The sequence below is a fragment of the Phaenicophaeus curvirostris genome, chromosome 7 (assembly GCF_032191515.1).
Source record: "Phaenicophaeus curvirostris isolate KB17595 chromosome 7, BPBGC_Pcur_1.0, whole genome shotgun sequence".
Lineage (NCBI taxonomy): Eukaryota > Metazoa > Chordata > Aves > Cuculiformes > Cuculidae > Phaenicophaeus > Phaenicophaeus curvirostris.
In genome coordinates, this window is record NC_091398.1 from 32,454,508 (window position 1) to 32,470,610 (window position 16,103).

The 16,103-nt window shown below is 45.2% G+C and overlaps 1 protein-coding gene across 1 annotated transcript; it reads right to left on the minus strand.

Annotated features, from left to right (window-relative positions):
- Positions 1-2,699: 2,699 nt before the first annotated feature.
- MARCO (macrophage receptor with collagenous structure) lies at positions 2,700-14,572 on the minus strand. The gene is given in 15 exon segments (XM_069861509.1): positions 2,700-4,219; positions 4,571-4,747; positions 5,080-5,121; positions 6,021-6,128; positions 6,298-6,342; positions 7,475-7,528; positions 7,622-7,720; positions 8,269-8,313; positions 8,431-8,538; positions 9,822-9,929; positions 10,267-10,311; positions 11,201-11,236; positions 11,655-11,885; positions 12,236-12,337; positions 14,285-14,572. Coding segments are annotated over 15 exon segments (1,509 nt in total). The 5' UTR covers positions 14,463-14,572; the 3' UTR covers positions 2,700-4,088.
- Between the last annotated feature and the right edge of the window lie 1,531 nt (positions 14,573-16,103).

Below are 16,103 nucleotides of genomic sequence, written 5' to 3' on the forward strand. Positions count from 1 at the left end.
AGCCGAGCCGAGCCGAGGCCCTTGAGCTCCCCTTAGTGTCGGGAAGGAGCATCTACTAAGCTGGGTGGAAGTGTCGATCTGCTGGAGGGCAGGGAGGCTCTGCTAAGGGATCTGAACAGGCTGGACCGCTGGGCTGAGTCCAATGGCATGAGGTTTAACAAGGCCAAATGCCGGGTCCTGCACTTGGGGCACAACAACCCTGTGCAGTGCTACAGACTAGGAGAAGTCTGTCTAGAAAGCTGCCTGGAGGAGAGGGACCTGGGGGTGTTGGTTGACAGCGACTGAACATGAGCCAGCAGTGGCCCAGGTGGCCAAGAAGGCCAATGGCATCTTGGCTTGGATCAGAAACGGTGTGACCAGCAGGTCCAGGGAGGTTCTTCTCCCTCTGTACTCGGCACTGGTGAGACCGCTCCTCGAATCCTGTGTTCAGTTCTGGGCCCCTCACCACAAGAAGGATGTTGAGGCTCTGGAGCGAGTCCAGAGAAGAGCAACAAAGCTGGTGAGGGGGCTGGAGAACAGGCCTTATGAGGAACGGCTGAGAGAGCTGGGGGTGTTTAGCCTGGAGAAGAGGAGGCTGAGGGGAGACCTCATTGCTCTCTCCAACTCCCTGAAAGGAGGTTGTGGAGAGGAGGGTGCTGGGCTCTTCTCCCAAGTGACAGGGGACAGGACAAGAGGGAATGGCCTCAAGCTCTGCCAGGGGAGGTTCAGGCTGGACATTAGGAAAAAATTTTCACGGAAATGGTCATTGTGCACTGGCAGAGGCACTTTCCCTGGAGGTGTTTAAAGGACAGCTGGATGAGGTGCTGAGGGGCATGGTTTAGTGTTTGATAGGAATGGTTGGACTCAATGATCCTGTGGGTCTTTTCCAACCTAGTGATCCTATGATTCTGTGATTCTATGATTCTATCCTTCCCAGCCAGGCACAAAGAAGAGACATCTGTTCAACACAGATCGTAGTTTGGGTTGGAAGATATCTTAAAGATCATCCAGTTCCAATAGTAATGACTCCTAGCTTGCCTGGGAACTCTCACAGAAAGGGGTTTGTTGTGGTGATAACAGAGGCATCTTCCAGTCTCACCAATCTCCCTGATTTTTTAAGTCAAGATGCTTTCTGAGATGTTTCTCCAGTCACCTTTATTCATCATTTGTCTTTACCAAAATCAAGTAGGGCATGAAAAGTTTATTATAGAATATTAATTTTAAATCTGATACTGACAATCTGGTTAACACATCTCATAAATACAGAATGTTGGTCAATTTACTGAAAACAGAGTTCATTTGGCAACAAATTTAGACAAGGCGTTATAATTTTCAAGGAAAGAACAGTGTCTGGAAAAACACTCCCTGAAAGAGAACATGCTATCAGAGGGACATTCTGTCTAACTTTCAAGGAACACAATTGCTTAGGTGAAACTTAACTCTACTTTAGCTTAAATCAAAATATTCCATGAAGTAACTACTTCATGTACCATGTTTGGTTGGGGTTTTTTTGTTGGTTTGGTTTGGGCTGGGTTTTTTTTTTGCTTTTGGGAATTAAACAAGGCTTTTTCTCACCTCTGTGACTGACACAATCTGGTACTGAGAACCCATGGGTACCACAACACGCTGTGGTGGTCCCCTCCGATGGATGCTATTTCCTGCCTGTGGAACACCCAGCACTGGGCTCAGTTCTTCTGTTGCAGCTCAGCTGTGCTTCTTGCCGGCAGAAATGATGGTGGTTAATTCTTGAGTGAGCTTTGTGCCCGCAGATCTCCTCCCAGCTGCCTGGGCTTCCCTCTCTGGACTAGGCATGCAGATTGGTTTTATGAAGGCACTGTTTGTTTTCTTGCCAAGCACTGGTTTTGTCAGCATGGTAATGCTAATGCAGGTGCTGGTCCTGAGCCCCCTGTTTCTTCTCCCAGATCAGAATGAGCTGTACTGGCGTGGGCACTATTGTACTGGTTTCTACATTGCTGCTGAATGGAGTGGGCTCTGCCAATGCTGCCAGGCAGCTGTGTGTTTTGGCCCGTTCCCTTTAGCAGTGGCATTCCCAGCCCCTGCAGCCATCGTCCTGGTTGTCTGCCTGCCTGAGCCACCTCGAGCCCTTCCCCGGGGCTGTGCTGTGCCCTTCCCCACTGTGCTGCTGTGCTTAAACACAGGCTCTCCCTCCATTGCTCACATCCTACTTTAGCTTCTGCAAGATAAATGCTATGTTGTCTATGTGGCACTGAACTCTTCGGTGTTGGCATGGGCTCTCCTGGGGTGCGAGGACATCCCTCTAATTCCAGATTTTGCAGATTTTACATCTATATGGCAAGGTGAATACGTGGCAGGAGAGCAGGTTAAGCGTGTGATGCTCTGGCCACAGTGGTGGACGGTAGCTTGGGTTCAACCTGTTTGTGGTGAGTAGGAGTAGACAAGCTGGCCTATGGTGTCCTTTGCCCTGGGCTTGCAGGTCCAGCCTTAGCTGTCTCAATCTTAATCCTGGCACAGCTGCTACTTTCTGGATGCCCGTTCTCCAAAAAGAAAATTTATGCGGATTTTAGTACAGACAAAGGGTTACCAGTGGGGACACAGACACCCTTCCTCTGATGGTGGTTTTCCCTGATGAAAAATTCAAATCTTTCGGATTTAGCCTGAAAAATTGTGAGGAACGTATCCTGTTAGCAAGGAAGGTAAGAAAAAGGGAGTGTAAGCATCACATGCCAGTGTATCAAGACAAGAACACAGCTTGTAAATTCTTTATTTCCCAACAGTGGAAATGCTTTATTTACATACTGCCCCACAAAAAAAGACAAAGGAAAACCAAACAGGCTTGGCACTGTCTGTGGAAGCCCTGCAGAAAGCTGTGTTAGCCCAAGTGCCCGAATTTAGCATGCTGTTAGTACAAAACATTTCCTCTGGTTCAAAATAGTGATGAGCTTTGTTGCAGACTGCACTATCAGACCCAGCACACTGCTGGGTCTTTTCATTCACATTGGCCCTTGATGCCCCATCACCTTTCACTTGTACCAGCACTGCTTATTTTTTCCACTTGTATCTAGATTTCTAAGCAATAAAAAAAAGTTTTGAAGCTGTGTAGACACATGCAGTTATGACTCACATAAAGGCAGAGATGTGGGGTCATTTACATGTATTGCTGACATTTTAAATACAGTGTCCGCAAGCAGATTGTTGTGATGTGCCCAGCTGCTTGTCACCTGCTGAATGCCCAGTACTGGTCAGAAAGGGAAAAGACTTAGGCCCTAGGAAACACAACCCCTTCAGTTATTCTCTCAGACTTATGTAAGACTTTCAGTTAAGGTAGAAATCTTTGATTTAGAGTCCATATTTTCACCCTGCAAATTTAATTAGCTGATACTTCCCCATATTGCTATCATTCATTGTCTCTTTGCTTTACTGGAGCATGTAGTTTCTAAAGGTATGAAAAGCTTAGCTTTATATAGCAGATAAGGAAAGGGGTATTGCTGCTGAAAATGGGTTAGGAAACCCTGAAAGAGAAGGCAGGGGATTTGTCCAAGGTCAAAAACAAGGTCTGTGCTAAACCAGGATAGTGTGGCACTGAGATTCCAGACACTTATTTGTGCATTTTAACCTGTGATCGGCATCCTTTCTGGAGAACATTTATATTTGCTCACCAGAGAGATCAGCTGATGAATTCTGAGCATCTTACATTTTGGGTGTATGCATTTCACCAGGAGTTTTAGGCTCAGACTCACAACAGTGACAAAGATGGACTAGACCAGCTGAACTTCAGTAGCTGCTTGGTTCTGTACGCCTACTGCACTGAGCTAAAGGAGGCCAACTCTCCTCCTCTGTGGACTTGGAGGGCACAAATATATGAGCTATGAGCTGATGGCAGGTTGCTGGAAAAGCTGTGAACTGGCTCACATGCCTGAGCTCTAGTGGTTTGTGACAACTAGGACATTTCACGTTATCTCTGGGTCTTGCAACTATTATCGATTTATGGAAAATTCAGCTTTCTCTGTCAATATTGTTATGACCTGGTGAAGAGACTATAAACACAGCCTGATGAAATTGGGTTCGCATTATGAACAAGAGCCCCATGGGACGCAGGCAATGGCTCCCAGAGCAGCGTCTGTGTCGCATCAAATGCACTCCACCCCAGCATCCTCACTGTGGGAGCAGTTGTTCACACCCCAGTCAGGCTTTTCACAGTCAAAAATTGAACGTTCATACCCGTTGCAATTCACATCATCAAGCCAAATTTGTCCAGCACCTTTGGAAGAAGAAGAAAACAAACAAACAAACCCCAGTTTGGCAAAAGGAAGAGGAATGCGTATTTTTTTTCTAAAGCGACCCCTGTGAGTAGCAGATGTGTGTTGGGTTGCAAGGTTAGCTTGTTGGAAATCAAGCCTTTGGGCATAGTTCAAGCAGCATTTAATGTGCGGCTCCTTCATCCCAAAGGTAACGAGCTGCCCCTTTAAGGAAATCCTCTGTTCTCCTGCTGCTCATGTGGAGGACCTTGCTGTGGTGCTTTCTAGGTGTGTGTAATCTCCCATGCCAGGCAGGTAAAGCCTCCCTGCCTGGAGGTCCAGCCCAAGGAGGTGGAAGTCTGTTGTGGACTCACCTGCTGCTGCTGTGAAGCTGGCGGTCGCACTGCTGTATCCCAGCATTCGGCAGACCACCTTGGCATCTTGAATGCCCCAGCTATCATCACATATCGTTCCCCAGGTCCCTCGGTGAAGGATTTCCACACGGCCCCTCCTTCCTCCTCCCGCGATTCGTATTAATTGATTGGAGTTGCCTGGCAGTTCCGAGGAAAAGAAAATAACTCTACTAGTCTAACAGGCATGAGGAAAAAAATACATTGAAATATAGAAGTAGTGACTGCCCAAATCAGATGAACGTTTCCATCCCCATGTCTGTAGCCAGGTTCAGACAAGAAGTTACTTGTAGCTCAGATTTGAACAGTTTTGTGTCCTCTCTCAGCTTTGGAGACACCAGGCTGCAGCTCAGCACATGGGCCCCTTAGTTCTGGTAGGTTAAGCAGTGTGCACAGGGGACATGTTGGGCCTGATCTCAGATAGCTTCAGTGCCAGAAAGCAAGTGAGAGAAGAAGAAATAAAAGTCCAGTACCTTCTCCCTTTTCACCTTTGCTCCCTTTTGTTCCTGGAGAACCTGTTCCAAATTGAAAAACAAGCAAATATTTGGCAGCTGTTTGGGGGAAATCCAGTTATTAACTTTTCCTGAATAATCGTGTGTGCTTTAAAAAACACGATGAACTCTTCCCCCAAAAGCTACCTCCACAAAGCACACAGTGTCATCTTCTTCTGCAGACCAGGAGCTGAGATTCATGCGGAGGACAGTATTTAACACAGGGTCACCCCAGTTAGGCTTTTCCCATCCTCCAGAGGCAATGCTCCGGAAGAAGAGTGGGCAGAGCAGCCCCAGAAAGACTCCAGTTTCTTTTATTTCTGAGGACTCTTGTAGTGTTCAGTGTGAGCAATTAAAAGAAAAAGCATCTGGAGCTCTGTTTGCTTCCTATGGCCTTTTGTTAATACTCTTTGGGGTGGTTTTTCACTGCAGGTCTTAGGGTTTTTGGACACATTCTGTGATTGGAAGAGAGGGGGTTAAGGATGGGGAGTAGCTGTAGTGTTGGCCCTTTTGAATTATTTTTGTGTCCTGCAGTTAATAAGGCATGGTTAAATAGTCCTGGTGTTTCGGATTCTCAGTTCCTGACTGCTACATTTATGTGGGATTTACCCCAGCAGTGAGATGTGCTGCAAGATGTCTCTGTACAAAGCAAATAGGAACATGGATTGTTCCAGTTTTCTGTGAGATCAGGGATTTGAGAAAAATCTAATATATGTTTACTTGCATGTTTTTTAGCACACCTCCCAAGGCGTAAATATGACACTCTGCACATTTATCTCTAGTGGGAAGACCGATCTGTCTGTTGAGTTCTTCCAAATGACCTCTGCAAACATGCCCCAGAGCAGCTTGTGCCAGAGTGTGATGTACAGTCCCCAAACCAAATGCGCCATCTATTCCACAGAACCTGTGGCAAACAGCCTTACCAGACAATCCGCGTTCTCCCTTGTCTCCTTTTACTCCTGGTGCTCCTTTTGGACCCTGACTGCCGTAATCACCCTTGCTTCCTTTTTGACCAATTAGACCTTGCTGGCCTGGGTGTAAAGCAAGAAAGTCATTGCCTTTGTCCCTTCCCAAATAAAAAAATCATGACAAGCATTTCACATTGACACAGAGAAGTAGAATGTGGCATTTAAAGTGCCATATTTAAATCATTTATATAATCATATATGGAATAATTCATGCTGCCACACAAAGGTTTACCTGCCGGGCCCTGGTCTCCCTTTTCTCCCTTTTGTCCTTGAAGACCTAAGATCGTCAAAATAAACAAACAAAAATTTATAAGACAGATATTTATACACTTACAAAAGCTTCTGCAAACTAGCATCAAGGATGGATTTCTGCTCGTTTAGTTTCACTATCTACAATTTAGGCATCTATTTCTGATGTAGGCATCTTATTTCCCACCATGCTTAGAGCAGATCTCAACAATAAAGAAAATACAAGCAGTGGAGAATTGTCTTCTCCTGAAGCAGGTTAACTTCTGGTCATTTATTTCATATCCTAACCTCCACTGATGAGAAAGAGACCCTTCCTCCAGGTGGGTCTTTGCTGACTGTCTAGAAAACCTAGACATGGAAATTTAGGTTAATCAGACATATGCAGGTATATAATGTTGGGCCAGGTGACTCCCATCCCTATCATCCAGATATCAATGAATGCAGAAGGGTGCACCACTTGGACCATTGTCATCTCTTGATGGAGATGAGAGTTTGTATGCACTATATAAATTCGGGGTTAAAAAGTTAATTCAAGAGAAATACACTGGACTAGGCTTGTACTGTAGAATGCCACCCTATCATTTGAGTTCCTGGGACAGAGAGGTGGCCTTCTTCAGACGGAAAGTCAAAGAAAAAGCATAGGTTACAGGCCACTCTAAGTTGGCCTCTGAAGATTCCTCTTCCTACAATGCTACTGTTCTGGTTTGAGCTAAAGCAGAATTAGTTTTCTGATTTTTCAGCTAAACCTCATCTAAGTAACTGTGTTTTCTGAAACTTAAAGAAGCCAGGACATATGCTTGCTAGTGAATACCCTTCCCCATCAGATTTACAGCCAGTAAAATTTGTCTTTAGCTTCAGGGTAGGGAAGATTGTTGTATGGTGCATCTTAAGCTCCTGCTTTGTTTGTGCATTTTCTATTTATACAAAAATGCAAACAAGATCATCTCTTCATGCATGTTACATATGGTTGAAACAACCTCTCCAGTGAGTAGGTACCCTTCCAGCAGCCTGGGAGAGGTCCAGGCCCACCACAGCATCCTGGGATATGTTGAGGCTCCCAGAATAGGGCTTAACAAATCTTCTCCTTGCTGTTGCAAATCCATTTCCAGTGTCTGCATGATGTGTGTTGCTGACCCCAAACCTGTTTTATTCTCCTTTACCTGTTACTCCTCTGTCTCCCTTTTCACCTTTGAGTCCTGCAGTGCCTGGCGTTCCTAAAATTAAAACCAAATCAGTAAAGGTGAATCCAGAGAAGGACAAGGCCAGAGTAGGAGGTCAGTGAATTATAGGTTTGAGTAGTGTTGTACCTGGATTACCACTGGGCCCAAGGTCTCCCTTCTCTCCTTTCTGGCCAGGTCTGCCCTCAAAGCCAGGACTTCCCGCAGGTCCAGGTCGTCCAGTTTCGCCTTGAGGTTAAGCAAAAGCAGCACATGTGAAACACAACACAACATATGAAGGAGCCCCCACATTGGGCAAGTTAAGTTGATCCTATGATGGCAAAACAAATGTTGGATCTCTCCAGATTGTAATCCTCCCCTGGCAACACTAATCTGAGTGATGCAGTGAGTGGTGATCTGAAGTGAAAGGCTGTACAGACTCAGATTCTTGAGGACGGTCAGCCTGGAGAGGCACACCACCTTTCTGAAAAGAGCAGCCAATGTCTGCCCTTGTGTGTTCACACGTCAGGAAGGAGAATGTGGCCCTCCACAATGCAGGACCCTTCTTTTCTTCTCATTCTCCTGCACAGTGAATGGGGATCCAGATGAGACAGTTGAGGCTGCAGGATGGGTTTGCACAACATTGGCATGGATCTTCCTCTAATCATCTCTTACCATCATCATCTCTTACCCATGCTGAGATCTAGCCAAGCTGCAGTTTTCCTTGTCTCGAAGAACCATCAAAAAGAGATCAGTCTCATATCTCTATAAGAAACCACACTTTCTGTGCTGCTTACCTGTCTCCCCTTTCTGCCCAGGACGTCCAGGTTCTCCTGTGCTACCTGAAACAACATCCTAGCATCAGTGCTAATAAAGCTCAGTCAAACGCTTCAGCTACAGCAGCCTTCCACCATGGCACACACACTGATGGAGGGTTGTGCTTTGTCCTCTGCACTTACCATTCAGACCTGGCATTCCTGGAAATCCCTGCTGTCCCTGAGGACCCATGGGTCCACGGGGTCCAGGATCTCCCGTCTTGCCTGTTTCACCTTTCTGTCCTTGGAGGCCTAGCAAACAGCACAGAACTCGTGTATAAATTAAAAGGAACAGATTCATTGTCTTTGCAACCAGTGGATAACCTTTGTCTAGATGCACCAGTGGAAGAAGCCTCACACCTGAATATGCCATTCAATGGTATCCCCATAAAGCTGTAGGAAGACAGGTCTGGATGGCACCTGAAGAGTCTGTCTGATCCACTTCCAGCTCTGCCAGACTGTCTGGCCAGATGTTTTTCTGACTTGCTGTTAAAGACTTACCATGGTGCCATGACACCTCTCCAAACCATCTCCACCACTAGAATGTTTTCTTCTCCAGTTAAATACCCCTTATTGCAGTCTGAACCCTTCCATTCTCCTAGCCACAGTGGAGATGGAGAGCAGTGTATTCCACACTTGTACTTCCAGGGAACTGCCACATCTCTCCTTACCTTTCTCTTTTCTGAACAGGTGATCAGCATGCTCCCAAAGAGCAAAATTACTTGTAAGTTCTTTATTTAGAGACTGATATCTCCTGCACCTTTCTGCTCCAAAGTTATCCTCACCTTTCGGTATTCCTCCTGCTTTCACTTTTCTCTTCTGGAGCAACTTGTGCTGATGATCACACTGGAACTTACAGGATCTGATGGAAGATCTGAGGAAGCTGTAAACAACCTGTCCAACCATCCTCCCTGGCCTGCACCACACACATACTTTCTTTTGCTATCCTGCTTGCAGCCCATGTGAGATCACTGTGTAAAAGCTATCCAGGAGATGCCCACTAATGCATGTTATGTGGGAGAAATACAGCGTATAATCGTTCTACTTAAGGTGTATAAAACTCAGGCTTATACAAGATATAAAGTTATCAGAAATAGGTTTTACGAAAGTAAGGAGTAACGTCCACATGCTTGTGCATATAAATTATATTGTATTATTTTATACTATGAAAATCCTTCTGCAAACATTGCTGCTTTAGTCTGGGATACTCTGTTAATTGAATACCTGTGCCTTTCATTAGGCAAAGGTCTCTATAAAGAGACTTCCATGGTGCAGAGTCAATGTTTTGCATGTCCCCTTCCCCTAGCATTCATTTGGGAGCTTTACTGGAGCATGACATGAAATGAAATTTGTTCAGAATAGGACTAGTGTCCTGTTCATCCAGCTCCCTTTTTGACCGGCATGAAACTCTCAGGGCTGTCTGGATTTGTATGAAATGTCTGACTTATGAAGAGTTACGTATCTCAAGTAGAGTGAAGTTAAACAGGAATACAGGAGAGAATCTTAGAAAAGTAGAGATATTGAAGAAGTCCTACCTGCAAGACCCTTTTCTCCTTTTTCTCCTCTCACTCCTGGTTCACCAGTTTGGCCAGCAGGACCGGGATCTCCTTTGCTCCCCTTTTCACCCGGCAGTCCAAGTAAGCCTGTGAGGATGACACCACTTTTCTGAAGCTTCTTCGGGTATCACGTCCAGTGAGTGCCAGTCTCAGGCCACACAGCTCAGCTGTGGGCATGAGTCAAACTGCTCTCTTGTGGTGTTAGTGTCAGTGAGGATGTGTCCCACAGTGATCCGTGCATATTTTTTTTCCAGCTAAATTTTGCTTTTTTCCACATTAGTTTTACATAGGCTTATTTCCTTCAACTCCAATGACATTCCTACTGACTTACACCTTGACTGAGGACAAAAGTACCCATAAAATTATCCATAAAGACACTTTATGTTCATCCACAGAAGTAATTCAGGTGTCAGCAAAGCCTTACCTGGTATTCCTCGGTCTCCCTTTGTCCCCGGTGGTCCCTGTAGCCCTGAGATGTAAAACACATATATCAGCTGATACACATAATCTATTCATAGTAATGGCTAAGAAGAAAAGATGAATTTTTTAATCATACTTTGTGCATGTGCCTTCATCACCACTGAGGCCAATCTTCAGCTGGCAGGGACCAGTAGAACTACTTGAGTAAAGTCCATGGTGTTCGGCTGAATGCATGGCTGGGCAGGGGCCAGCTGACCTCCAGCAGCCCAGCTCATGAGGGCCTCTGGGGAGATCTTTTCTGAAAATGCACTCAACTATTGAGCTCTGTATAATAATGGTACTTGGCGGGAGGTGCTGTTTCAATGTTGTAAGTGGAGCCAGGAAGATATGAAAACATGATTTTTCAAAAATGTATTAATTTTATTTCTTCATAAAAGCTCACCAGTGTAGCCAAGAAGTAGAGACGGATGAGATACAGACCTGACCTAACTAGAGTTACATCTTAGATCATCATCATAGGATCGTAGAATCTCTGGTTTCTCTGGACATTGGCTAGTCCAACCTCAGCTCAAAGCGGAGCCAACATTAGATCAGGACTTGCTGTGTCCTTTCAGTCTGGAGATGTTTATCTCCTGCAGCAGATGTGGTTCCACCCAAAACTCTCAGGTACCCAGGACAGCAGTTTGTGGAGGGGCACTTGGACCCATCTCATTCCTCAACCTGTGCAGTCGTTTCCCCAGGGATAGGATAGGCAAGTTCCCAAATCTGTCACTGTTTGCTGCATGCACTGTTTAGCTGGGGCTATGCAGAGCAGGAAAGTCTCCTTGAATCATGGGTGTAGAGACTGAAATCACAAATCCTCATTTCATATCTCTTATGGGAAAAAAAGAGAAAGAAGAAAAGAGGAAAAGTTGCTTACAGCTCATTTACCAACCTACCTGGTGGACCAAGATCTCCTTTGCGTCCAGGAGGCCCTGAAATAAATATTTAATAGTTATTTTTCAGTCAGCATTCAGTGAGGAACATAGCAATGTGGGGTTGACAGGCTTGAGGTCTGGGTTGAAGACACCATCCTTTTGGAGGGCACCCAGAGCCCAAGTCTACAAGTTAAAGGAAGGGAGAGCAGCCTAAAGCTGTATATACAGCTTCAGCAGTATCTGGGACACCTGCACAGGGCTCTGCTCCAGCTTCTTTGCATGTCCATCACCCCAGACAGGGCACCTGGAACCAGCATCTAACCCTGGGCACTGGGGCATCACTAACTGACAGGAAGAACAAATCTTGGCCTTGTTATTTTTTCATCTCAACTAGGTTTTTGGCACAGCTTTACCAGTGGTGCAGAGGAATCAGCTTTCCCCACTGTAGAGCTAGCATGGAGAAATGGAGCCATACCTGCAACCAGGGTGATGTTGTTCACCATCATCATCAGGTTTGCATTGCTGTTTTTAATTATGGTGATTTCCTCTTCTAGGCTTCTCCTCCAGTTTTCTTCACGTCCCATGTGTTTCAATGCCAAGTTTCTCTCCAAAAACTGTTCATCGGCAAAGGAGCTTTCTACAATCTCTTCTGTGTAGGAGGTATTTTGCTCTTGAAGTTTCGATATCTCCCTCTGCATCTTAAACACTGAGGAAACAAAAGGTCCGTGCAATGAATCTTCCCTGTCTAATCCTGCTCATGGAAAACACCCAAGGGTAAAAATTACCACCATTTGAGCTGGGGAGGTGATTTTCATGTGCCGGTTCTTGCTGCAGCCAGGAATGCAGCTGGCAGTGCTTTTGCAAATGCAAAGCACATCTACCGGGTGGGAGAACAGTATCCTGCAGCAGCTGCTTTGACCTGCAGTGTGCGCAGGAGCATCTGTACTCCCTCAGAGGTTTCCTATTTGTATGCTCATCCCCGCTCACCTGAGCCTCTCAAAGGCACCAGCCAAGTTATCTTTTGATCTTAAGCCCGCAGTAAGGTTGCTTTATTACCTTTGTAAGTCAGCAGCCCCTGGCCAACCGTCAACAGCAGCAGGTAGATACAGAGGGCCGCCCGAGAACAGCACGTGGATGGCTTTCTTTGGCTTCGAGGCTCTAAAACCCAACAAAAATAGGGTAGACATCCTCCCACATCTCTTCTGTTACAAGCTCTGCTTGCTTCCAGTCATTTCAGGCTTGGCCACGATAAATTAGCAGTGAGATGGGGTGCAGAAATGTCCCTCTGTGAGAGTGCTGGGTCCTGTAGGCAAGGTGGGCTGCCTTCCTCTGACCCAGGCTTTGCACTGCCGTTCACACTTGGCTGTCTTTTCCTTAGCTAGTTTGACCAGCTAACTTCCATTAAGACTTAAACCAGCCTATAACAGTATGAACTTCGTAGTCCTCCCCTTTCTGCATCAACAAACACTCTGTTTCCATTGCTTTTCATTGCCCCAGAATGCCATTCAAAGAGGGTTGCTGAAAGCACATGCCTTCTCCATCCAGAGTCCTATACACATGCGATTCCAACAGTGATGCATGTATACATTAAAACAAATGAAAAATCAATAATAAACTGAACTGCAGAACAAATGAAAACAAGACATATCATTTAAAACAAATCATTGCCAGCACGTGTAAAAGGAATACACTGCAAAATGTATTTCAGAAGCATTAATAACTACTTCAGACACGCAGGAAGTTACCCTTAATTGAGTTTTTTTCAAAGTAATGTAATCAGGAGTTTAAAGTCTTAGCTTTAAAAGAGTATAATGATTTAATTAGTTTTACAATAGAATAGTTTAGTCAGCAATGAAGTATTTATATTCAGCTAAAAATTCATAAACTTACATTTTCTTATTGGATCTGGTGATTTCAGTATCTTAACTATTAAGACATGAAAGTTTTACACTGAAATTAGGCTTTTTCTTGCACAGGAAAAGAACTAATTTTTTCTGATGCTCAGCAGCAGCTTTTGGCTAGAAAGGACATTTTCACGTATTTCTGTTTTAAATGGTCAGTTAATTTAGTAGCAAAACCACAGTAAAAAGCATTTAATATGCAATATAAGTACAGTATTTCATTTTTATGTGCTGCCTTCTTCATAGACCAGATAAAATCCATATCAATCCATTTAATAAAAAGAAATCTTACCACTTATCTGAAAGGTTGTGGTAGAAGCTGAGGCAAGCCCGATCTTGTCTGAAATACTGAAAGTGCTCATATCATTTGAATTTCTGTCTTCCCTCTATGTGTCTTTAATTTTCATAACAAATTTCTTGTGGCTAACTTAAAGCCTTGTCAGATTATGGATGATAAAAACTGAAGGGACTTTGTATCTCCCTCCTAATTTGATATGCTCTCTGATATGCTTTTCCTATCTGCTCAGTTTTTATAGACCCGTAAGAAGTCTGATGTGGTAATTCAGGCAGTTCCTCAAAAAAAATCCCACAGCTAAGATGTTCAGCTGCTCTTGTGTGCTCACTTGGGAACACTGTGTCCATGGAGCCTTGGGCAGGTTCCTGCAAGAGGTTCGATCCTGAGTTATTCAACATCTCTCCATTTTAGTGGGGCTGGGCATGAAGTGGCCATTCTGGTACTAACACAACTAAACCTCCTCACATAGCAAAGAAGATCCCAAGTTCGATATTAGGTTGGAGATCTATTGCCTGGAAGGGGAGGTCAAGCACTGCGTGGTAGTGAAAAATACAGTAACCTGTGCCAAGATGATGATGTAGTGATGGTGCATGATTGAAATGCAAGGAAGGAAAGAATCAGGAGCAGTTGCAAAGACAGCTTGGTAGAGTGGGGGGATACTGAAACCTAAAAGGGTTTGGGATGTAATGGAGAAGAGACATTTATAGCCTCCTTGCTGACATTCTCTCCAGCTCTTGCTTTCTCCTCTAGCTATTTTTCACATCCATGGACACAATTCCTGCCACCTCACCAATTCTTTGCTCAGATTCTGTAAAATCCACCCTTGCAGACCTCCTCATGGTGTCTGGTGTTTCGGCATCTCCATTTATGCCGGAATTTATTTTGATTTTGCAAAACAAATTGACTCACCCAAGCCTGCAGGCAAGAGCTGTCAGTAGGTGCCGGGCAGAGCCCTCCGCACCCACGCTGCTGCTGTCATGTGCTGCTTTCTCTGAGGCTCAGGGCAGTCTTCATCACATGGTATTCTGGACTGGGGGTCTGTGCTCATCTGTGGAGCTGCTGGGTCCTTGTTGCTTTCTGTGGCCATAGGAGAAAGCGCAGCATAAGCTTCAGGTAGACATGAGATGCAAATCCACACCCTGACGACCCAGTGCAGAATGAAGCACTCTGTCCTGCACCTGATGTATAGCCCTCTAAAAGAATTAAACTAAAAATATATGGGGATTTTTAAATCCACTTCTGTGTTCTCCTTTCAAACATGCTTATGCAGCTGTGACCTGGTTTGGCACCAGCAGGGGGGAAGAGGAATTCTCCGTTATCATATATTCTGCTACACATTGCATAGGAATTGAAATAATTTCCTTCGTTGTGATGGGCTCAGTTACCCCTCTGAATTAGGATGACTTGAGAGGCTACCACCAATCAGATGAGCCATAGTAACTAGCTGTGCATCCTCTCCTTTTGGGTCATTTCCAATGGTTTGGATGGTTCAGTTGATCACTCTGTGCAAGCCTGAAGCCATCTACTCTACTGGGTCCAGGTGGTGAGCTGGGCATGACTGCATTTTTGTTGCCAAGTGGATATTTATCATAGAATCATAGAATCATAAAATAACCAGGTTGGAAGAGACCCACCGGATAATTGAGTCCAACCATTCCTATCAGACACTAAACCATGTCCCTCAGCACCTCGTCCACCCGTGCCTTAAACACCTCCAGGGAAGGTGACTCAACCACCTCCCTGGGCAGCCTGTTCCAGTACCCAATGACCCTTTCTGTGAAAAATTTTCTCCTACTGTCCAGCCTAAATCTCCCCTGGTGGAGGTGAACGTGATTCAGGTGCACCCACAGAGCATATTTACAGCAGAAATGCTTTTAACAACACATTTAGGCAAATCCATTTTATTTCAAAAGTGTTAAAAAGAAGCTGGCAGCTGTAGTTTTCAGAAAGCCTTTCTAAAAGGCAAAAGGTGCAATGAGATCTTTGTGTCTTTCCTCCCTGAGAAAGAAGTTTAGGGACATATTTTTGCACCTATCATGGTCGTGTTTTTGCTGTGCCATTCTCAGCAGCCCAGGTGGTGTGGGTGTAAAAGCAGGGGTGGAGACCCTTGATTTTGACACTCTTGATTTGCACTGCTGCAGGGTTCAAAGTCCAGTTCTATTCTTAGCTGTTTTGGAAAGGTCAACAGCAAAGCCACTATCCCACCCAACTTTGCCGTGGTTGCCTACCCAGCTGGTCAAACTTAATTCTCTGCTTATTTCTAGTGTGTGCTGCCCCGTGTAGCTCTGCATGCTGCCACATTCCCATCAGTCAGGTGACCATCTGGATGCCTGGGAGTGTGACTGGGTGTTTGTATCTTGCTGTCAGCCTCTGCAAACAGGCAGCAGATTTCCCTCTGCACGTGGCACTGGGGGTCTCGACCATATGGATGTCAGAGATCATGTACTGACACGCGTGCACTCGCTGCCACTGACCCCACCCTGCTTTCTGCCGTCTCCCATTTCTCACTACACTTCACTGACTGCAGCAATAGGTTGACTCTGATGGTGCAATTGGGGTTAGAAAAGAAAAGAATCTGCTGATTCAGTGTGGTTTTCCTAGGTTGTGGGTTTGCTGAAGCAATGGGATTATTAATAGAATGGCAGTTTCCAGCACATTATGCGGCATGTCTGCTGGGACATCAGCCTCACCCTCCCGGCTCTCTGGCCCTTCTCCCTCCTGCTGCTCA